At 31.4% G+C, this 24,923-nt stretch overlaps 1 protein-coding gene across 1 annotated transcript; it reads right to left on the reverse strand.

Moving 5' to 3' along the window:
* Window positions 1–1,312: 1,312 nt before the first annotated feature.
* On the reverse strand, window positions 1,313–24,371 carry eIF3k (eukaryotic translation initiation factor 3 subunit k). The gene is made up of 8 exons (XM_035371887.2): window positions 24,214–24,371; window positions 23,960–24,058; window positions 16,114–16,234; window positions 14,999–15,073; window positions 14,846–14,912; window positions 14,374–14,451; window positions 7,638–7,763; window positions 1,313–1,409 (listed from the first exon to the last, which is right to left on the reverse strand). Exons 1-8 carry the CDS (start codon window positions 24,264–24,266, stop codon window positions 1,378–1,380), a joined length of 651 nt encoding a protein of 216 aa, XP_035227778.1. The 5' UTR covers window positions 24,267–24,371; the 3' UTR covers window positions 1,313–1,377.
* Window positions 24,372–24,923: the final 552 nt, after the last annotated feature.

Genomic DNA, 24,923 nt, shown 5'->3' on the forward strand with positions numbered 1-24,923 from the left:
ATAAAAAACTAATTTTTTGCAGGTATGCTTAGAACTACTTCTACTTTAAGATGATGGTAAAAATTTTATAGGTTATAATTCAAATTTTTTTTCGAAAAATTAAAAAAAATTAGTTAAAAAATAGAAATTTTTAAAATAAAACACCAAAAATAGGTGAATTTTATTTGGAATGAACCCTAAATTTTGAAATGTGAAAGAAAAAAATCAAAAAAGTTTATTAAAAAAAAGAGATATTAATAAATATATGCCAAATTCAATTAACATTGAGGAGCTAATTTTTTAAGAACTACTTGTACGATTTTTACAAAACTCGGCAGCCTGGCATAATTTGAGTCGTAGAATCGAAATATGTAAAAAATTGGTATGTTGTTTCAGAAAAATTCCGATTTTGTGTCAAAATACCTATGTTAGAATAGTGCTATATATAAATCTAATATATATCCTAAGTCGCGCTTTCGAGACACGCAATTTGAATTTTGTCAATCAGCCCAGTAGTTGCGCATTGTACATAGTTGTCACATCACTGCCCATACTGAATCTTGTAGAACAGGGCTTCTTAAACTTTTTTCATTTGCGACCTATTTTTACAACCGAGATTTTTTTCACGACCCCAGGATCCCCAAAATATTTATAAAAATTTTGTGGGACCCCATAAGCAATACGCAAATCCAACACACGTGAGTATGTATTGTATTGTCTTATCTTTATCTATTTTCAGATACATTGTGTAAAAATATTGATAAGTGTAAAATTATTATAAGTTAAAGAAATATCCAAACTGCTAAAATTTTTGGCGACTCCCTGTTGCAGGTCACGCGACCCTCATGGGCGTAAAAATCACTAAGATAACTTAGTTCCATTTGATTATGAAGCATTCTCATCAAGCACGACACGACTTTAAATGGAGGCAATGGTAGGTGAATGTCAATTGCAGCGCTGTGATAACAAATTTTCTTCATTCAGGCACCTTAAAATGATACAACCAAACACAGAAGTCCATATTTAAAGTCCAGATAGCGGAAAATGATGCAGTTGGTGCTGTGTGTAAATGTCAGATGATTTTTATACTGTTGGCTACTGGCCTACCTGCTATGCATGCAACCACGCTCTCATCCACTGGTCCCAATACTTCCTCACAATAAAGCCAGAATGGCTTAGGAACTGAGCTACTTGTTCAACAGAATCCTCTGGCTTCCATCATCCTGATGATTGATGGTTAAATATGATTAGTGAAGAAATTTAGTTTAAGGCCAAATATATTCGAATAAATTAGATCAAACCCAATGCAATGGAAAAGGGAAAAAACAGACAATGAAAATCTGAATATAATTTATTTCATGACACCGTATACAGAAATGAAATTCTCAGACTTCACAGTTACCTTGTCAATGACATAATAGCAGCAACACCTAAAAAATAAAAAAAACGCAAAAATTATAAGAAGTTTTATTTTGTACAAATTCTAACATTTCAGTCAATCAGACACTTTATATATCAATACAAATTTATTAATACCCTGTAGCGATATAAAAGCAATACCATAAAGCAAACGTAACAGATGTCCTATGTGAATTAAATAAAAACTGCTTCTACCTTTTAATTACTATATGAAAATATCTCAGAGGACTATTATCTTATCATTAAACTGCAAATATTGCTGACAATATTTGTTTCTTAAGCCCCGTTCACAAGAGCAGATTCGACCGGTAGCGAAAACCGGTTTTTCCAACGCGTCCCGTTCACATGGAACAAGCATTAACTGCCTTGCCGAATTGGAAGTAGAACTTGGTTGAATGTTCCTTACCTCTTGGGAGCAGGGCAAATGGGGGAATTTCCCGTACTTACTGCGCGGTTCACTTAATTTTAGTTACTGCTCGCTGGACTGTCAGCGAAACAATCGTGCTGATAGATATCTGGGGATGTGATAGCATCCTCCCAAAAATTAGATAGAACTGTACAAGATATGCAAATTATAGACAAATACAGACAAGGTTATCTGATGCTAGGTATTGCAGAAATATCGTTCAAATTAAAACTAAAGTTAAGACAAGTGCATATCGGCTTCAACGCGACAAGGGACTCAGTACCTTTTGAATGATTTTTTTAAAAAAAATTTAAGCATTTTCATCTACTCTTTATGAATATTATTAAATGGTTTTGTGAGACAAAATAATTTTAAGCTGAAAAAAGTTTTTGCTAGTATTTTTTAATTAAAATGTTTGAAGAAAAATTTTACAATTAAAATGTCTTTCTTCTCCTACAATTTTCAATGTCTCCACCCAGTTTTTTTATTGTATTTATTAGACTGTTCTTAATTACTTCAAGGAATGATTTTGTAATTAACGAATTAGTTTCTGAGAAAAAAAATATACTTTTATCTAAAATCTTTGAAACAAATATGATCTCAGTCACATTTTCATTTCAAATAATTTTTTCCTTTCAGTATTTTGCAAAACCCATCCTTGTTTCTATAAAGTATATAATTTTAAATAAGCAGTAAAAATAATAAAAAATTTAGTCCATACCTGTATATGTTTTAGGACTTTAAGTAAAAGGATTTATTGAAAAAAATGCAAATGTTTTCTCAGTTTGCATTTGCAGTTTAAAGAATACAAACTGTCTAAATAGACATTTAATGATTTCAAATCTTTTAAAATTTTATTACTGAATTTCAGTACATATATATATATATATATATAAATCAAACCTACTGCTATTTATTATATTGGTAAATATAAACATAAATGACAAACCTTTTTTTAAAACCTTATGTGGCCAGAAAAACTGCAAAAACTCATAAAACGCAAGCAGAATTTTTCTTTACCTATTTTTGTTTTGTAAAATACGTTCAAAACAATTTAATACATTAATTAATTATAATATTGTTGCATGCATATGGGTTTGTAATAGATTGATAATAGATCGTAAATGATTGTCATTGCACTCAAATCCGATGATAGCTTAATTAAATTTATTTTATCAACAGAAACACTTCAAAGTTCTGGAATTTTCCACAGAAATACTCGTACAAGTGTTTAGAATATCACTAAGTATAATCAGTAGTTATGCTTCAATCTAATAAGAATGTTAAACACAGCGGAATGCAAAACGTATCTTAAGAGAAAGTTAACTCAGAAATATCTCCAATCTAATGCTGAACTAACAATTGGCAACAATAACAACTTACATAGCATAAATAATGTCATAAAAATAGTGTGGTATAATGAGATTATTACTTTGAAACCGATGTTTTGAATTGATGCACAAGAAGAACCAATATTTCCCATTCTCCTTCATTGCACATCTTTCAAAAAAGTAAAAAAAAATCATCCAATTAATTTCCTGTATCATTTTTTAAAATGAGAAACGTTTGTTTTATAAGGTGTAAAAATGTCGGAAGTTTGTAACCGATATATTTTTAGATATGAAATTTTAAAATTAATGGGCGTCAAGAAGTCTAAAAATATGAACGATTTAAAAAAATTCTCCCAAAATATTTTTTAAAAAAATTACGCTAAAAATTTCATTTAATTTTTTTTTCCCTCCACAGTGTGTTCTGAGATTCTCAGTTTATTTGTTAATATTTGCAAAAAATCGTTTCAACTTTAAATTTGAAAAAAATCTAATCCTCTAAAAATCAAGAGTGACACCACATCCACAAGCAGTGTATGTACAAAGTTTGAGTTCTATATCTTATGGGGAAGCAGTTTAAAAATCTATGACCATCTTTTAAAAATAGCGACAAGCACCAAGAGTGAACTAAATAACAGCTTATAAAATAATAATAATTAAAAAGCATATATTTTTCAGGAACCATTACGAAAGTTCAAGTACCAGTTGCGAAAGTCCAGATTACAAAATTAACAATAGTAAGCAACGTTAAAAATGTGTAAACAGTATTAGAAATCTGCCAATTCGGAGATGTGATTGTTCACAGAGGCTTAGGTGTAAAGGGGAAGGAAGACGGTGGTCTTCTGAACGGGTCCTAATGACGAAACTCTTTCACGTTTCCTTTTCCTCCCCTTGCTAACGGCAGCTGTGCGAAGGAGCGTTGCATGTGAACGGGGCTATAGTGGGTCAAGAAGGAAATAAATTTCAAACACTGTGCTTCTTAGTGAAGCTTTCGGTTCATTTTCTTTAAAGCAAGCTAAATATGTAAACATGTAGTAACCACAATCATATTTATAATTTTCTTAACACTTATGACACTTTATTCAAAAAAGTCAAAAGAGCAAATTATTTGCCAAAGAATTTCTTTCCCATATTTTCATTTAAAAGTTGCAATTAAGGGAACTGGACTATTTGATGCTAAAGCAAAGTTTAAAGTTTAAAGAAATTAAACATTTAGCAGTAGTAGCAATAAAAGCTCCCTGAGATATGTTGTGCAGACATTGAAGACAATAAAAGATTTTGAACTTAACCAATTTATTAACAATATAATAAAGAATAAAAACACAGAAAAATAAATGTCAACAATATCAGAGTCTTGGGAAAAATATAATATAACCATCATTCATCAAATAATATTTTTACCTGGTCTCCAAAACACTGGCGTTCAATACAAACAAAATGTCCTAAACAGTAATTATGCGGCATAAAAATGCAGCTGGCTACACATTCAATAAGTTCATGATCAATGGTCAAGAAAAACACCTGAAAATTTAAATCAAGTTCTTGAAAACACTTAAAACCGGCCTAACTCCGTTTGCACAAGGAATCACCGCTCACGTATTTTAATTGCCGCCTTTATTGAAGAACATGGATGTTGCCCACGGCAGTCACTCACATGGTAGCCTCTGGAACCAAGGAATTTATTCCGGAACAATAATCTTATGGATATGAACCAAGGAACTTTATTCAGGAACAGCCATCCCACAAACCGGAACCAAGGCACTTTAATCACCGGACTGTATGCATCCTTCTGAAGGGGCTGGAAACCGCTCACTCAAGTGCCAGGAAAGCAGGAACTAGAAGGGTTGAGCCAGAGCGACGCGAGATACTTATGGCAGAAGTAGGAATGATGTCATCTCACGGCAACCAATCAGCTATGAGCATGAATCGGCTTTTCAGATGACGTAACATCACGTTTCGTTTTTGCATCTCAATTAGGTTGAAACAGTCCGTTTTCAATGCAAACAGAGGCAGCAAGAAAAAGAAGTAGAAGTAACTACTATATTACATTAAAATACTAAACTAAATAAACATTTCAAGGAGGAGGGATGATGCAGTAAAAGGTTTAAAATAAGCTATATTTTCAACACTATTAACCTGAAGCGCATGCGCTGGGTCCAATGAACCCGCTTTTTTCAAAGCCAACCTCTTTCACGCAAGTTGTTGAGGTCCAGCGTAGTTGGCTCTGAGGTCAACTTCTTTATATTTCCAAAGTTTTTTTGCTAGGGCTTTGATTCGGAGTCTTGATTTTGATCGTATTGAGTCTTTCAGTTCCAACTCACCTTCTTACTATACTAAGACATAGTTGATTTGGGATAGTATAAAAAGCGGCAAACATGTCGCATAATTTATCTTACAGGGAAGAAATGTTAAAAAAGTTATTAGACATATCAACTGGTGGAGAGTGTATTGAAGAAAAGGAGGATGGAAGTGATCATGAATTTTAAGTTCACACGATACTGATTCTGAAACTGAAAACGAGAATGACATAAATTGCTTTATTTGAAAAAAAAAAAAAGTTATTGGAAATGAAAAGAAAATAATGCAATGTTTGCCCAGTGAAAAAGCACAGAAAAATGAAAACACGCTGCCCCAAATGTGAAAAATATTTGTATTTAGAACACATGACAACATTTTGTTCAAAGTGATGCTAATATTCATTGTTGCACTTTTTCTCTGTGTGATAAAGAAAATAAAGAATCAATACAGAGTAAAGGTATACTATTTTTTCCCCTGTGCTGATATATAATAGGATTTTCTGTATCTTTAAGAAATTATATTTCATAAAAACATTTGGAAAAATTAAAAATTTTAAAGTACACATTTTCTAAGTTTGACCATAAAATTTATTATTGGCATAAATGTAACACTTTCCCTGATGATTTATAATTGTTCTTCAAAAAGCATCAATTGGGTCTTTTGGATCCAGTGCATGTGCACTCAAATGATCGCCCATGCTGCCAGGTCAATAAATACATTCCTCCTTTTCCAACAATGGATTTCAGAGAAAAACACTAACAGACTAAGAGAAATTCAAGCTAAGAAAGAGTAGGTTAATTGCGCACACATAAACAAAAAAGTAGGATGAATGGAAGACTTAGATTAAGAGTGTATATGTACGAAATAGCAATTTTTAAGAATGTAACAATATTAAATTCATGTTTAGTAAAGTTAATAAAAATTTTAGTTTAAACACTCTGAATAATATTTTCAAAACTGAATGATAAAAGTTCAATAAACAGAAGGGACAGTAAGTAAGAAAGCAATAAAATTGACAGCATAGTGAAATAAGTAGCTGGATTTGCGACTCATCAAATCTCAAACTTTCATTCAAAATCAAGATACAACCCAATTAATCATAGTTAATGCAAAAAAATCATTTCAGGATACATATACAATGATCATTACTAAACATCCCAACATAAGTTTTAACCTGTGAGCATTTGCAGTGCGTCCAAAATACCTGAGCTCAATCATAAAAATAAATCAAATACAGAACTATTAATCTTGTATTTCATTATGACTACAGAAATATAAAATCCATTGACACACGTTCTCCTGGCTTCCCACCATTCACTTAGATCTCACCGGCTTTTCTTTCACATATTATTAAAAATATGCCATCTATGCACATTAGCTATGTTTTTGACTGTGCCAATCTCAAGTAAATTCATATAGATCATTGACACTATTTCAAGAAATTTTGCTTTACTGTTACATTCTTGATTACTTGGGCAAGGCAACACGCAATGTGCCAAGTGACCAGATGACACTTTGCAAGATCACTGCAAAATTTCTATTTAAAAAAAACATTCTGACCAATTAACTGATTATTTTATGCAAGTTTGAATTCAATAATATAGTTCAACTCACTTGTAAGCACTATTTTTTAATCATTACAACTTAGCTTCTTTTTTTCTAATGATATTCATTCTTCTGTCATTTGTTCTGCCCTTTTTACTTTGAATCCTGGTTTAATTTACATATCTAAGTGAACTTATTTCTCCAGATTAAACTGCTAAAAAATATAGGTAAATTCTTTACAGCATTTTTTTTACTAATTATAACAGTTCAATCCTCTCTCCCGTGTTTTTTTAACTACCTTCAGACTAAAGTTCAGTTTAATCATTATTTTGAATTAACTGCACACATCATTCCCATGTTTAACCCCAGTTAATTGGGAGTCTAAATGTATTCTGAAAGAAACCAGAAGAACATATTTGTTAAGCTTATGAATGAGCAAATGCCATAAAAATAAAGATCAAACTTATAAAAATCCACAAATCACAGAAACTGGGATAAAATTGTATCACAGTCTATTTTATTAGTTTGTTATTTATGCAGTTAACACCATATGCGGGCATAATGTGTTTTAAAAATTGAGTACACATTTTGAAATTCAGAAGTTTTAAAATGTTAAGTCAGAATGAAAAATACAATGTTAAAAAATCTGATAAAGAACTTACTATCAAAATCAATTTTTTCTGTAATATTCTTCGTTTTGATATTTTCTTCTTGATTATTAATCAAAATCAGGTTATTTCCAACTTCTTTCCAGCCATATTTATTCATCCACAACTGCAGTTCATTATCTAAACAAAGAACAGACATCAAAAGCAGTGCATTTTAAAAAAATTCTTTAAATATATATAGTATACACCGACTTTTAACTTTCCAAATGCCAATTTTAAAATTTACTATAACTTACAAAAGACAGAAATCCATAACCTAAAATTCTTCTTACAAAATCTCCAAACAAAATAAGCCTGTTTCCAATCTAATGTAAACATTTTTAATAATTTTTTTAACTGGAAATTGCATGCATTGTCATATTTAGATTATAATTAAATATTTCCAAAAATGAATTTAGAGAGCTTTACAAAATTTACTGTACCTTATGATTATCTGCAACCCCCCAAAAAGTATTCATGAAATAATGCACTATGTCTCCAAAATCGTTGTGCCAACACTCAATGTCACCAAAATATACTTACGTGAAAACCCAGGTATGCATTTCAGTATGTGTATATTTCCATCTTCCACATTTGATTGTAGTGTTTCTGTTAAATGTCTGTTCCTACAATAATGTCAATTCCTTTTTTTCTTGTAACAAATTGTAATGGGATTAGTTAGTTAATGAAATGATAGTGTCACATTTCTTTAGAAGTATGGCATTTTGTCCAACAATACAGAATGCAAAAATCTGCATTTCTTAAATGATTGAATTTATGGAAGTACAATGCAAGAAAACTACAAGCGAAGCGTTAGAAGGAGGTTGGAAATCAGTTTGAAGATAGCTGTATCTCATTTGCAATTCACTTCATTTAATATTGAACAAAAGATTATACATTAAAAAAAAAATTTTTTTTAAAGTTTCTTGAAAAAAGTAAGTGGTACTGTTGTTGTCTTGTCCATGTATTTCACAGAAAAATGGCTGCCAGAGGCCTCAAAAATGTTAGACTTCTACTTCCAACACAATTTTGAGGGAAAGCATTACAGGGGGTGATTTGAGGATTTCCCACGCCTCTCCTCTACCACTAAATCACATGAGAGGACTCTCAGCTCACCATATATTTAAAGTGCCCCCATACCACAAAGACACTATACGTTTACAACATCCAAGCCTTCTTCAGGATTTGAACCCATGCCCTTTGGTATCACTGTAGGCTCCCCTAACCACTATACCATCTGGGTGGCAAGTAAGTGTTTTATCATGGATATCTCCAGCTTTTCTAATTTCACTGATTGATTTAGCTGCTGTTTTAGTCATCAAAACAAAGAGGAGAAAATAGGAAGCTACAGCATAGTCACCATTTTATTTTTAATCAAAAATTAACAGCACAAGGCAATAAAATCATCAGTCACTATCATGATGCATAAATGAGAAAGGAGGGAAGGGAGGGTTCCAACAAAATCTACAGAGATATCTTGAAAGGTGAAGGTTTCTAATAATTTTATTATTCTTACATGTGAAAAATTAATGAAAACAAGTGGTTCATTTCTAATTAATTCTCTCCTCTTGAAACAGACCATAAATTTTGTTGTTAAACGTTTCCCAAAGCACTTCTACACATTTTTAGCTATTTTGCTCAAAAATGAAATACAGGAAGGGACCATGCACATTTGATGCTTTATAATTTCAGACAACTTAATTTGATTAAAAAACAAATGCACCTAACAGATTTTCTTGGTAGGAAATTATGACAAATAAACTCCAAAAACTTGCTATCACTTTGAAAAGTGTATTAAGTGAGACAAAATTCAATAGCAGAAACTGAATTGATATGCTGCCATAACCAGTTATTGTTAAAATCATAGTTCTCAAATATTGAAGTCATTCTGCATGCTTACTAAGAAACCTAAAGAATACACAGAAATTAAAAATGAATATGAAAATACCAAAATGTGTAAAAACCATCTTAACAGCAAATGTTTCTTTCAGTTACAAGGTCAATAATAATTTTATTTCCAATTAAATATACATTTAAATATAACAGGGTTCATAGCCACATTTTAGTTAAAAAAATAAGCACCTATAAGCACTTTTCAAGCACATTTTAAGGAAAAAATAAGCACCTGTCTAATTACATTATACACAACTGCATAACCTTAAAAGAAAAATTAGACTTGTAATTTAAAATATGAGCAATGCAATATTTATTACGAGAATGAGCATTACCTCAACAATGGAAAACAATTAACTATTTTTTTTTTAAATTTTAAATGACAGTTCAATTTACAGAATTAGTTTACAATGAGAGAAAAAAAAAAAACTATGCAGAACTAAACTATATTACAAAATTTAATGATGATATTTCAGTTGAAAATATAGAAAATAAATAATAAGCCATATTAATTGTATTCGTTTGGCACCTAATAATAAATACAATTTATTTTTCCACTCATATTAATATTTAAATAATTTAATTTAAATCAAAATTCTGAACATTTTCTAAATTTTCATTCCATAACAGTTTTCCCTTAACATATATCCCAAACAAAGTAATTTAAGTAAAAAAGAGGCACGTTTCTGAAATCAGAAGACAGGAAATTGCTTCATGCAGTCATCTTTTAACAGTAAAAACTTAACTAACCCACATACTCGGAAATTCCCGAATATTCCGGATAGTAACTGGAAAAAGAGGAGTGGGGGAGACTGTAGCCGTTCTTTAGATTTAAATTTAAGCTAAATAAATGATTTTGACATTTCGATATGTGCATCATATAAAAACCAACGGAACTGAGAAATATTCTGCTTAGAAAGCACAGTAAAACTCTTTTAAGTGTTCATAAACAAATCTCAGACTGAACATCAAAATTAATTATCAATGCAAAATACCGCAAACGTTATTGCGCAATACGTGAGGCGTAATTCTTCCATATGTGATATTACGCAATCGGAATCAACACCTGCCGGTATTCGGAGAATAAAGAACTAAATAAAGGAAAAGAAAGAGACTTACTAATCTGGGGTGTTTCTGATTCCAATTTTCAACAGACTGTATTAAATTTCCGAAATAGAATCAATCTTCGCTTGGGTTGGGTAGACCGCAAAACTTTTAGTCCTATTCAATCCAGATTGGACAGTGACAAAAAAAGTCCGCTGCTTCAATATTAGAGATTTTGCGGAGAAACTCCCAACCTCCATACTGTATAATGTATTGGCAAAGAAAATGAAATTATTTTCACTATTCGATTACTTTCCTTTTATTTAAGCCATTCCGAAAATTATTCCTTAGAAAGCTAATCTGTGTAAAAACACACCCATTTTTGGAAGTTTATCTATACTTCAGAAGTTACTGCAACTATATTATTATAAATATTCATACATATGCTCGTAATATAAGCATAACGATCACAATAAACACGAATATGAACTGACCACGCGGAACGAGAATGCAAATTATTAAAATCTTGATAGAAATTCAAACATGTGTAGTATTTGGGTGGGAGGAAAAGAATACCAAATGTACCAGAATTTTCTATCGTTTTCGCAATTCTTTGGCCAATAGAACGACGTGCACCTGTCTGTACTCTCGTGCGGACCATAGGTTACGTTAATGCAGAGGAAGGGGGGGGAGAAGCAATTTCCGGAAGTATAATTCACCATCTGACGTTTGCATATAAGGAAGAAAAGTTGTTAAGTCTCGGCTTTGGAACGGGGGAAAAATGCGCGTTCATTAAAAACAAAGGATTAAAAAAAAAGCACTAAAAGCAAAAAATAAGCACTAAAAAAAAAATAAATAAATAAATAAAAAAAAAAAAATAAGGGCTTTAAAGAAAAAGTAAGCACCTATAAGGGCCTTTATATTTTATTTTCAAATATAAGGACTTATAAGCACTTGTAAGGACCGCTATGAACCCTGTATAATCACCTCTAAATATTATTCACTTTAAAGAAACTATAAATTAAAAAGCCAATACATAAGATAACAATGTACAGGTAATCCTCCTATAACAGGCTACATAGGTTCATAACACATTACCTTTGAACTTCGTTAACAGGTTCTTAGAAAATGATGTATTGTGTGAAACCGTGCTGTATGAGACCGAGAGCCAGTACAAAAAGTGGGGGGGGGGGTAGTCTCCAAAAACTTATTAAAAACAAATAATTTTTTAAATTCTATATAAACAATTTAATTTTTTTATTAAAATATAAATGCATGTACAACATACAAAAATATTTTAATTTAACACAACTTTCATTTAATAAATTTCTTTGTCGTTGTTGCTCAGTATAGTCAACTGGAAATGTTCTTCTAGTGGAATGATATCGATTTCACTTTCAGAACTTTTTCTTTCATTTAAAGTTTTTGGATCTTTTTCTTTCATTTAAAGTTTTTGGATCTTCTTCCCTCTTAAAAAAATCTGTAATTTTACTTTGCTTGTTGGTTGTTACCAGGTCATTGTAAATTTCTTGGTATGGAGCTAGACAATCTTGCATCTCTCTTTTAAAGTTTCGGCTTCTTTCAGTGGAAGGGTCCGCATCAAAAGGAAAAAAAAAAAAAGACTTGATATTTTTAGCTAAGTTTAGGCCATCTTTTAATTTTTTTAATGTTTGATTTACAGCTTCGAATGACATTTCTATCAAATCCGTTTCGTCAACTTCTTTCACTAATAAATCTTGAATGTCCTCAATAGCCATGTCCACAAAACCTTCACCTCCGACTGATTTGGTAAGTTCTAATATGCCACCAATTTCATTTTCTGACAATTCATTCACATTTTGTATTTCAACTGAAGAGGACCATATCTTCCAACATACGTTTGATGATATTTTCAGTTCTTTCAGCAACAAAGATATGATGTTGATACAGTGCTTGATGGAAAATTTCTTCCAAGCTACCATTACATTAATTGATTCTGAATTGGTTACATCTAAAATCAACTGTAATGCTTTTCGTATGAAATCCATTTAAAAGGTACAAATAATACCTTGTTCCAATGGTTCGAGCAACGAAGTAGTGTTAGGAATAGTATTCTGACGTTGAGATGATTCAAATCTTTTGGGTGACATGAAGCATTATCTAATGGTAATAGCATCTTGAAGCTCAAGTTTTTCTGCCTTATATAATGTTTAAGGTTTGGCACAAAACAATTTCACTTGATCTTTAAATAAAGTTCCCCCTACCCAAGCTCTTGGATTTGCTTTTGGTACTGTTCTGTTATCAGGATTGGGTGCAGAAATGTATGAATGTATGGATAGACAGATATGTTCATGTATGCCATACATAAGTGTCTATGTGTATACACACATATATACGATAGATCTGTTCATGTATGTGTCTGTGTGTGTACACACATATATACGCACCTACATATACTTCTGAATCCAGTCCTGATAGCAGAAGAGTACCTTGCTTTCCAATATACCAGTAAGGTATACTTATGCCTTTAAATGCATGAGGATTTACAGATCTAAAAAGTAGCAAGGGTTCTGTCATAAAGTCCCCCATTACTGCACAAAAGTAGTATTACATGATCTTTTCACATCTTAATTCCAGGAGAAGTTTTTTTCTTTTCTCAATATAAAGGTTTAACATGGCATTTTTTTCCACCAGTTTTGTCAGCATTGAAAAATTGATTTGCTGTGTATCCTTGCTTTTCTATAAAGTTTTGAATTTTTCTAAAAATTTTGAAGCAATTTTTGCTGATTCTCCATGCTCTTCAAGCTGGTTGTAAATTTTGAGTGTTTTTTGTTTAATGCTATTACCATCCAATGGAATTATTTTCTGACAGTTATCATTAATCCAAATGTTCAGTGTCTTTTCCAACTTTTCAATTACTGCCACATGAAGGCAAGCTGCATGTTTTTTGGATGTTGAAGATCTTGCAGCAGCTGCACTTCTTTTCTTATTTTTCTTAATACTACGAACTGTTGCTTCATTCAAATTAAGACTTTTTCCAATGCAAGATGCTCTTTTTCTATTTAAAAGACAATCTAGGACTTTATCTTTACTTCTAAAGAAATGAATTTCCTCTCATTGTTTTTTTATCTATATGAGACATGACTTAGGATTGAAACTTAATGACTTAAAGATGAAAAAGTTATTCTTAAACACACCATGGCTTGTCGCAAACTGCTGACCAACAGCGTAACGCACTTTTGCTTTCAGGCCCCGGAGATAAGGATTTCAAATGTTGGAAACTGAACATGTAGGTTATTTTGGAGCTCTTATTGTGACCTTATATTGTTCAATTTCTGCGATAGGGAAATTTCTTCATTCTTATCTCATGACTGTGCTCTCTTGAGACACTGTATTGTTATCATTCTGCTATGCTTTAAAGGTAATGGAGGGAAATGATTTTCCTCCATTAACAGTTAAGAAGTCAACAGTCACTCTCTGCTACTCGGCTAGTCTCCTTGTGAACATTTATTCTTATGGGAACCGGATCTTGGAAGACAACTGACAGGACTTACTAAACATGGATGCTTATATGTTAAATGACTCTGCCAGGACTTACTAAACATGGATGCTTATACGTTAAATGACTCTGCCAGGACTTCCTAAACATGGATGCTTATATGTTAAATGACTATCTGGGTGCTTTGCTCAATATGGAAAAACTTTCAGCGGAGTTCGCTAAAGTTCTTGGGATTTCATGGGCAATTTATGAATCATGTTATAGCGAAATCCTGTTACAGGATGCCATGTTGTAGGAGGGCTACCTGTATATACAGAAATTAAATTAATTACATACCTGGTAGACCACCTAAAAATGTCGATAAATGATCCTTTACTATATGCTGATACGTTATGTTCACAACATGGCAGATAACTAGAATATCAAATAAATAAAAATAAGCTCTACATTTAAGACTTGAAAAATTACACATAGACAAAAAAAATAAAATCTTATATGGCTATTTATCGAATCAGCTCACTGGGATTATGTGCCTCTCATTTTTTTTGCTACCATAAATTATGTCTACTAAGAATTTATATTCGAGATTTAAGGGAAAAAGAAAAAACAACAGAGTTAAAACTGTTTAAAATTTCTTAACATTTTCCAAATTCATTGGAACTTGGAAAACAAAACAAATTTAAACGATAATTTTTAGGTCAATTTTACTATCTTAAAAAATTAACCTAATTTATATTAATGCATTAAAATGCAACTAAGTATCAAAGAAAATTATATATGTAGTATACAAACATACACATAAACTTACATTTCCTTATAGAATCTTCAAAACCAGTGATATTAATTGGTCCTAAGCTATTAGACTGGATTACATCCTAGAAATATATTAGGAATGCTAATGATTTACAAATTATTTTGTAATTAACAAAAGTTTATTTTTCAAAATAATAAATTATCTTACCCAAAACTGTTTAAACTGGCATGTTTCAAGAAGATTGTGCAGAAACACGATTTTTTGAATATCATCTTTCTCTAACTAAATGGAATTAAGGAATTCACAACAAACAAAATATTAAATCAGAGATAAAGGTATAACAATATACAGGGGAAAAATTCATTTGATACTTTCAAAGTATAAATCAGCATAAAATAGGATAAAATTTGAAAGGGTTCAGATTTTAAAAGTCACCTTCACTAACCAGCAGCTCATTTAAAGTTTAATATAGTTTAATATAATTACCCATAGAGATTATCAATAGAGATAAATGGATATTTTCCTAATTTTCCCATGTATGCTAATATGAGCACGTTCCCTTAAAAAGTCTTCTACAAAGGCATGTCTCTCCTTAAGCAGATAGGTCCACCAGCGGTCAAGTGGTAGTCCTGAACACTGGTAGTTCAACCTGCGATCGAATCCTGACAAATGGACAGGCTGCATGGTTGGTTTTCATGGTTTTTTCCACGTGCAATGTTGATACAAGTCACTTTCCCTCAAAAAATCCTCTATGTCTATTCTCTTTTGGCGGTTTTCTCTTAGAACAAGATTGCAGCTGTGTGCATCAAAAGATAAACGCTAACCCTAAACAAAGGCGGGAAGAAGGTGCATTCAAATATCACAGCTACTTTTAGACACTTTGAAAGAAAGCAACTCTAAAAAGCAATCAGCCGTGCACTAATCTGATAAAGGAAAACACCAGGTAGAAAATGGATTTAGGCATTTGGGCAACTTGCAGGTGTGAAAGATTTGAATAAGTCTTTTGATATTAACACTAAAAACAAGATTACTGTTTTTATAATTTTGGACTGGAAATTTCTTTTTGCATTTATTTGCGCTTTTTACCACAAATTACATTTTTTATACTCTCAACTATCCAGAATTTTCCAAACTATTTGGATAGTCAAGGTTTGATTTTTGATATAGATGAAATACTAAACAATGAATGCTTTGAATAAAGATAGACTCTTCCTCACCATTTAGATAGACAGACGACCACTTTTATGGCTGTGAATTATACCATTAAAAAAATTAACCAATTCTCCAGAACACTTAACAAACTTGCAAAAAAAAAAGGATACATTCTGTTGCTCAATCAGGCATTTACATAGAACAAAATCGGTATGCGGCAAATTCGTAAGTGCTTTGTAAAGTATTAGTTGCACAATAGGAAGCCTATATCGAACAGGGTTAAACTGGTACCTTAAAAAGAAAAATCGAAATTAGAAACATATTATTCACACATCATAAAGAAAAACACGGATTTAAAAAATTATTTGTGTTTCCTTTCTTTCGAAATTTTTTTATCAAATTCAGAATTTTTCAAAAGTTGTTACAATTAAAAAGTCACTAAATACATTTTCAAAGATTTATAATACGTCAGTAGGATGATTTTGCTTTCTGTCTAGTAACACAGTCAACTGAAGCAATAAGATTGAATACATGTACAACAGAACACTGATAATCAAAATCAATTGGAACTTCCATTTCAAATTACAGATAGAAAATGAAAAATTTATTTCAGACTAATATCTGCAAGTGTGAAAAGTCATTAGGAATAATAATAATACTAGTTGCCTTTGAACCCTTTAAAATAAACAGAATTCTTTTGCAAAAAATGGAAGCTTAATTAATTTTATTCTTTAATTATCAATGAAAAACCTTCAATTTTTTATAAAGATATTCCTTTCCCCCTTCTAAAAAAATTTTTAAAATTTCAAGGAATACTTTTTTGGGGAAGGGGAGGGGACAGATAGCACCAAAACAAATTTTCTTTTTCTAGAAAAAGAAATTTTTCTAAACTGTTTTGATTTGTTAATTGACTTTAAAATTAGTGTTTGGATGACTGGTCAACTCAGACAATCAGCACTCTAATGTTTTAATATCAAAATAGTAAATACACTAATTTAATATACTCTGAATGATAAAACAATGCTTTCACTGAAGTATATAATTGTTTGAACATAAATGATGGTAAGGTTAAATATAAATAAATATAACATATACGATCCTATTTATTAAGATGTATAAAACTATAATATATTATTTATTGAATTCAGTATTAGTCTACATCGGCAAACCTCTGTGAAGAATGAGCTGGAAAGCCGAGTTCAAGGATTTCTTATTGAAATCTTCACCTTTCCTGAACCTTCTCAGAAGCCCCGTTTACATCTTTCACACAGCCACCGTTTGTATTAGGGAGAAACGGTGATATAAAGTAATTTTGGATTCAGAACCAGTACAGATGCACATTGTCCCATAAGCTAAGTCACAAAAGCGAATTTGTTTGGCAGATTTCCAATGTTGGAGTTTAACTCTTTAATTAATTAAAATACACCTAAATTAATTTAAAATGCAATTTATATCCGATTCCAAATGGTTAAAAGAAGAGAAGAAATTACATATGCTGCTGAACAGGTTTAAATAAAATATTTTATATCTTAAAATTTCAAACTTTGCTTTTTGAAAAATTAATAAAACGATAAATTAATATTATTAATTATAAATGTTTTATAAAAAATAATTAATTCATGTATAAATAAAAGCTTGTTAACAATCTTTGAAATTTTAAGACATAAAATATTTTATTTAAACCTGTTCAGCAGAATATGTAATTTCTTCTCTTCTTTTAACCATTTGGTATCGGATATAAAGTCCCGAACCCATTTTGATGTTTAATAACTCATAAAATAATAAAGATAGACTAAAATTAATAACATAAATGATTAGATAGACTAAAAAAGTTTCATGACCTTTGTCAATGAACTTCCACGTGTGCCGCCTTCGTCACACGGAGAATATCAAGTCAATATTCAATTTCCCACCAGGTACCTAATTAGGGATAAGTTTACCAAATATCTTAAATATAATAAACTTAGATACCAGTAACTTTTATTTAATTATTTTGCCAGGTGAATTACAAAGTACACAAAACCTCAGTGTTTGCATAGAAACAGAAATGGGATTCAGCTGTACCAGTTTTAAAACTATTTAAACTCCAATAACTGACAGTTTAAGTCAAATTGTAATATTTAAATTGCTACACAACACATCACAATCATTAAAAACTATAATTCCTTGTTTGCTGTTTGAGCAAGAGGATATTTACAATTTTTGTTTATTTAGTCAAATTCAGAAAAGCAATCACCTTGTTTAATACAACTAGCATAATATCCTACTTAGGTACTAAGAACTTGAGTGTCATGGGAAATTTTTCTAAGGGAAATTATGGGAAATTTCAGAGGACTTTTAAAGCACATGTGCCAAGTTAAAAAAAAAAAAAATCTATCCCTGCCTAGAAATATGTAGTCTCATATTAGTTCAATGCCAGAATTCTTCATTAAAACAGATTTCATACAAATTATATCATGTTTTGGCAAACGTATATTTTAAGGTACCACTTGGCGAAACTTGGCGGTACATGGATACCGAGTTTGCGCAAATCTTTGTTTGCATAAACTCGACATCCATGTACACATTGACCTATTTTTGCTTAAAAAAAAGGCTCTGCTTTTATATGTGCCCTAATATCACCAAATGTGGCAATGTGCATTCTGCGCTGGTTTTTGGCATGCCTGCGTGTTTTATGGAAACCCTGTTGACGTTGAAATATCTTTTGCTGGAGTAGTTTAATTGCTCGCTAGTTTGTGTCGTGCGTGTTTTGAAACAGCCTATGTCGCAACGAGAGACGTGGTGGCAAGATTTCAGTCCGTATTTTAGATTGTTTGCAAAGGAAATTTAATATTAAAAGGTACAACGTTGGAGTTGTTAACGAGTCTGCTCCGTGTCTGAGAAGATAGGGGGAAGTTAAAGTGGTGGAAATTGATGAATCGAAGTTTGGCAAAAGGAAATATCATTGTCGCCATCCTGTTGAGGGGGCAGTGGGTATTTGGAGGTGTGAAAAGAGGGTCTGGGGGATTATTTTTAGTGGCTGTGCATGACAGAAGTACGGAAATGCTGATGCAGCGTATTAAAGAGCGGACTGAGCCTGGTACAACTATTTTTTCGAATGGATAGAAATTGTACAAGGATTTATGAAAAGAAGGTTTTGAACATTTATTTGTGAACCATAGTATGAATTTTCTGGATAGTGATTGCGGCATGTTAAAGGCGGTATGGAATTGGTATTTCAGCTGTTCGAAAAAGCATTCATTCATGGTAAGTGCATTTTATTTTATTCTTGTTCTTCTTTTGTAGAATGTTATGTTCATTATTTTTTTAGTATGAATTTCTGTCGTTGCTGTTGTTTTTTGAATTGTTCGAAATTTATTTTAGTTATTTTAGTTTAGTTTTGTTCATTAGTGCAATACGTAGATGTTTCTTAAAGTTGAAACAGAATGCTGTGTACATGGGATTCTTTGAAATTTATTGTTATTATGTTAATTTATTAAAGCAAGGTGTGCGTAGTTTGTAGATTCATAGATATTGCCTAGATTGTGCAATTCGTAGACTTTTTTTTCAAGTTAAAATATATTGGTGTGTACATGGATTCTTGTCAAATACTTTATGTTTTTGCTATATAAATTATATAGCACTATATAAAACTTTATGTTTTTGCTATATAAATTTTTTGTTTCAAATTTTTAGCTTAAATTGTGTGTTTAAAACGTGGTTTTTGCAAGTGCGAAATTTTTGGAGACATTTTAGGCTTAAAGTTCAAATGTAGACAAAAAATTTAGATAGTAATATGGCAGCATGGAGTTTCTTGCCAAAAATGTTTGGCGAGAAATTTGGTGACCTGAGGGCACATATAAGAGTAGTTCCAAAAGAACATCCGAGAATTTCACAAAAATGGCATTCCGCACTCCCTTGACTTTATCCATGTGCACATCGACCTATTTTCACTATAAAAAAAATCAGAGAATTGCACAAACTAGGCTTTGCACACTCCCTTGAGCTTGTCCATGTACACATCAATATATTTTTACTTAAAAAGTCAAAGGAGCACCCAGTTCTACAGTAGAGGTAAACAAAAAATACATAATTTCAATAAAATACATTTTAACCTTTTAACTGTCATGCCCGAGATTATCTCGGGCATAGCACTGATGTTCGAAAATGTCACGCCCGAGTATACCTTGGGATAATTTTTTTTGAGTGCATCGTATTGTTATACCCGAATATATATCGGGAGACGTTTATTTCAGCTTCATCTCTCTGTCAAACCCGACTGTATCTCGGGAAAAGTTAATGTGCGCTCAATTTAATAGATGACAGCACTTTACTGAAGATTTTAAAGGTTAGAGGTTATAAGTTCTTTGGTCCAAAGTTCACGGGATCTTTTTGTTGTAAAATGGCATCCAGTTCTTTGAAAAGTTATATAGATGATTTATATTCCTCAATCGAAGATGAAGGATGTGTGTTTGATGAGCAGTATTCATGATACTTCCATGGTCAGCCTCTAAAATAAAAAAATGGAGATATACTCAAGCCTAAGTTTGTTTCTGACTACAGTCTAACTACGGGTGGTGTAGATCGCTGTGATTAGGAAATATCCTTTCATCCAACAATCCAAAAGCGTCAGAAAAAATATTATAAAAAGATATTTTTACGTTTACTAGACAAGGTACTCTGGAACTCATATTTTCTCTATAAAAATGTAGTTGGGAAACGTATTACATTTTTAGAATTTCGAATCCAAGTTGTAGAAAAGCTTTTACATAAATATGATGATGCAGCTTCTGGACAAAAGAATGTTGGCAGACCACCTACAATAGATAACCCTACCCATCTTACTGAACGACATTTTATATCCCATATTCCTCCTACTCCTGCGAAACGTGAGCCTACAAGTGCAAAGTGTGTTGTTCGAAAAAGGATAAAAATGGAAAAAAGATAAGGAAGGAAACACGATTCTGGTGTAGTGATTGTGGAGTTGGTTTTTGCTTGGAAAAGTGTTTCCAGTTGTACCACACAAGACTGAATTACTGAACTACTAATAGGTATTCACTTTTATTTATTTATTTTTTAGAAAATAATTAATTTTTTTTTTCATTTTTAGAAAATAATGCTCCACTAGAAGCAAACTTTACAACTGCCATGTTGAGTGGCAGCAGCCTCAAGCAAATATGCAGTGGCTACAAAACTTTAAAAATTTTACCCATGTACTTCAAATATCAATTTTTAACTACTTAAGTATATTTTATTTTGTACTAAACATTTGATTTTTGCAATATAAAAAATGTGACAATTTGTGTACCCAAATCATCAAAATTACTTGACAGTTAAAGGGTTAAACCTAACAATAAAATAACATAAAAAAGGAAAAACCACATGCATTTAAACACTACCCAAAGCAAATATCCATTTGCCTTATTTAAAAATTCCTTAGTCTCCAGTCTGTGGCACACAAAATTCCTTAACAGCATCCAAAAACTTTCTAAAATTATCTCAACTCGAATCCGTATATTGGCGTCGCCACATAAATTCACAAAAATAAGAGTAAAAAATACCCTATGTATTCTGGACTGTCTGGAAAATGGCTATAAGGTAAACCTTCATTTGCACACCAGTCAATTAGTGCACTTTTCCCCTTTTGTTCTTAATCGTACAGAAACTTCAAATTAATCTTACTTCATTTAAACATTCTATAATCTAAACAATGAAATAAGCAATGTACTTCCTAACCAACATACACCCCAAAAGCCCTCCAAAACATCCCACGATTCAAAATTTCCAGGAATAATGCAAATGATTATGTCGTAATTGAGTTTCCATAAGATTCAACTACTCAGATTACCATAAATGAAACAACAACTCAGCGATAAATGTCAGGGAACTCTAACTAGAGTTGACTTTAGGGTAGCCCTTGTATTATCGTGAAGTTGTTGTTTCATTTATGGTAACCTGAGTAGTTGAATGTTATGGAAACCCTATTATGACTTAATCGTTTGCATTATTCTGGGAAATTTTAAATCCTGGGATGTTTTGTAAGGGCTTTTGTGGTGTGTGTGTGTGTAGTTAGGACAAAGGAATTGACTGAAGATGAAGGAATTTCTAAATAAGGTAAATGGATATTTGCTTTGTGTAGTGCTTAAGTGCATAACAAGTTTTTCCTTTTTTATGTTATTTTATTGTTTGGTTTAAAATATAGTTTATTGAGATTATGTATTTTTTGTTTGCCTCTACTGTAGAAATGGGTGCTCCTTTGACGTTTTAAGTGAAAATATTTCAATGTGTACATGGACAAACTCAAGGGAGTGCGCAATATCATTTCTATGCAATTCTGTTTTTTTTTTTTTTTTAAATTTATTTATTTATTTTTTATATATAAATATAAGTGAAAATAGGTCGATGTGTACATGGATAAAGTCAAGGGAGTGCTCAATGCCATTTTTGTGCAATTCTGAGAATTTTTTTTAAAGTGAAAATAAATACATGATTTATGTGTACATGGATACCAAGTTTGTGCAATTCTTCATCTTGTTATTTTGGCTTTGTGTAGTGGAGATTTTTGACATAATAACTGCTGCTGCATAAGCCAAAATAAGTCAAAGAATTGTACGAACTCGGTATCCATGTGCAGACAAAAATCACCTAGGGTACCCTTAAGTATACTTTTACAAAATTAATTTTTAATAGAATACTGAATAAATTATATTAAAGAATAAACAGAATTTTGATATGTGTAATAAATAGAGTTTTTCATTGTGTTTAGATACACTTTTAACTAAATTGATTACATAATTGTATAAAATACAGTGATGTATATATTAAATATATTCTGTAGAATTATGTTATTTTAAATAAATTGTGGGCCAACTTGTATTAAATATAGTAAATCCCTAACACATATATATTAAATAACTTGTATTGTATAGATAGTAATTAAATTACTAGTTTATCATTTACTACAGTCAATTTTATTTTTGTGCATGTTTAACATTTGGCAAAAAAATCACATGAAGAGGAAGGGATGTTTCTAGCTGTCATAATGGTTATTTTGAGTCCCTTATTCTATCTGTACATGCAGATACTGGGTAAAAAAGATCATCCAATGGTCAAAATGGATATTTCTGCTGAAATATGACAGCTGAAATTTTTTCGCAGTAACAATATTTCTTTTACTTCGTACAAGGAAGTAAATTTAGGATACACCCCCCAAAACCAGCCAAGTCAGTGCCCACCCAGGTTGTAATTCACAGAACTTATGTTATAAAGTTTATGCTTTGTTAACTGAACTCCTGTTAATGACAGTATGGATTACCAGAACAAGAAACTGACTAATGAAGCTGAACGAGTGGATAAAATTATCTTTGAATACAGTTCAAATTATAACTTATCACTTAGACTGCTAACGAAGAATGAAATTCAGTTTCGTATGTTCAGATACAAAAGAGAAACAGCGATCAAGGTTGTTTTCTGTGGTTACATTGCTGATTCAGAACCTGAGGAACTAAAGATGGAATTTTACACTAAAGACTGTCCTGTGGAGAAAATAAAATAATTCTCAATGAAGACTTGATAAAATGATGTTACCTGTGCTTCACACTTCTGCGATAAGGAAACACAGGTAGAAAAATCTACTTGCAAAAGACGATTCTGAATCTGAATGTTAGCATTAGATGCTATATAATTGATGAGAATGTAATATGTTTTATCTGAGTTTTAGCAACAGTCAAAATTTCTGCAACAATTCACCTAGGTACCTAAAGTGTGGTCAATGTCACCTGTTGTAATAACACAATAACTATCTTCCTAATATTTTTGAGGCATAGATGATATTTCTAGCACATTTAAAAAGTATAAGAGAATATGAATTTTCTCATATTAGATGAAAAGAGAATACATTTTAGCTTCAACAAGCGAAGCTAGCATAAAAATACACCTTTCTCCCTCCTGGTATCTAGATATACACGTTGCAGTCATTCGAGCAAATACTTTAGGAATTTCACATACTCTTAACACTTATGTCTAAAATGTACTTACAGTTTTAACACTGCTAAATTAGCTTCTAAGTCATAAGCATTCTCTATAGCTTGGATTTCAATATACTTTTCCAAAGTTGCGAGATTTTCCGGGTTGTACCTATGAAAGGAATGATGTCACAGTTCACAACTGGGTATTGCATGGAAATTTAATCACACAAATACCAGTTAAATATTTACCATAAAATATCATATATTCATAAAACGATATAATACGGTAAGTAAAAATATTTCAATACATATAGCCTAAATTACCTGTCTATGCCTTTGAGCATCGAAGCCACAGTTGCTTTCATTGCTTCCGCCATGTTTTCAACATAGAGAGTTGTTTTTCTGACAGTAAGCCTTTTGGCTTGATGGAGTCTTAGAATTTTTTTATTCTTAAATTATATTTAGTCTAATACTAGTCATTTCATCTAAAACTTTCTTAAATGAAAAGTATCTCACGAAGTCAATATCAGTGAAGAGAAAATTAATTATTTTTATATCATTCATGCTTTGGGTTTTACAATTTTGTCCTTTCTGAAATCTTTCATTGCGTAATTTTTTTTATTCCCCCTCAGAACTTGCTAATGCTAATCTAAAGGGTTATTAAGGAGACAAAATCATTTCTGACTCGCTTTGTGAAACTGATAAGTTTTGATCAATGTGCAATGCTTTTAAAGTTTTCATCAACTTAAAACCTTAATATTAATTTCATTAGCATATTTTTTTATTTCAGCCAGTATCAAACTTTTTATTATTAAAGTTGTTTACCTTCAAAAATTTATACTTGTATTTTCCAATAACACTTTATTTCATATTTTAGTATAATCAGTGAGAGAGCTTTCTGCGTGAGATCAACTCTTCATCGACTTGACTACAGCGTTGAAGTTCTGAAAACAACCGATTAGTTGATCTCAAAGTACAGTCTATGACTCAATACTGTAAACAAAGAATAAATTAGGCCTTCGAAAATTTCTTAG

Source organism: Stegodyphus dumicola, chromosome 3 (genome assembly GCF_044657685.1).
Source record: "Stegodyphus dumicola isolate Sdum_Otavi_A_Nest chromosome 3, ASM4465768v1".
Taxonomy (NCBI): domain Eukaryota; kingdom Metazoa; phylum Arthropoda; class Arachnida; order Araneae; family Eresidae; genus Stegodyphus; species Stegodyphus dumicola.

What these genes read in the sequence shown, in the direction of transcription:
- eIF3k (XM_035371887.2), bottom strand. Translation starts at nt 24,266, where the DNA reads ATGGCGGAAGCAATGAAAGCAACTGTGGCTTCGATGCTCAAAGGCATA. An exon ending in TGAAGATTCTATAAGGAAAT is followed by an intron (nt 14,452 to 14,845) that starts GTAAGTTTATGT and finishes TTGATATTCTAG; the next exon opens with TTATCTGCCATGTTGTGAAC. An exon ending in AGAAAAAATTGATTTTGATA is followed by an intron (nt 1,410 to 7,637) that starts GTAAGTTCTTTA and finishes TTTATTTTTTAG; the next exon opens with GTGTTGCTGCTATTATGTCA.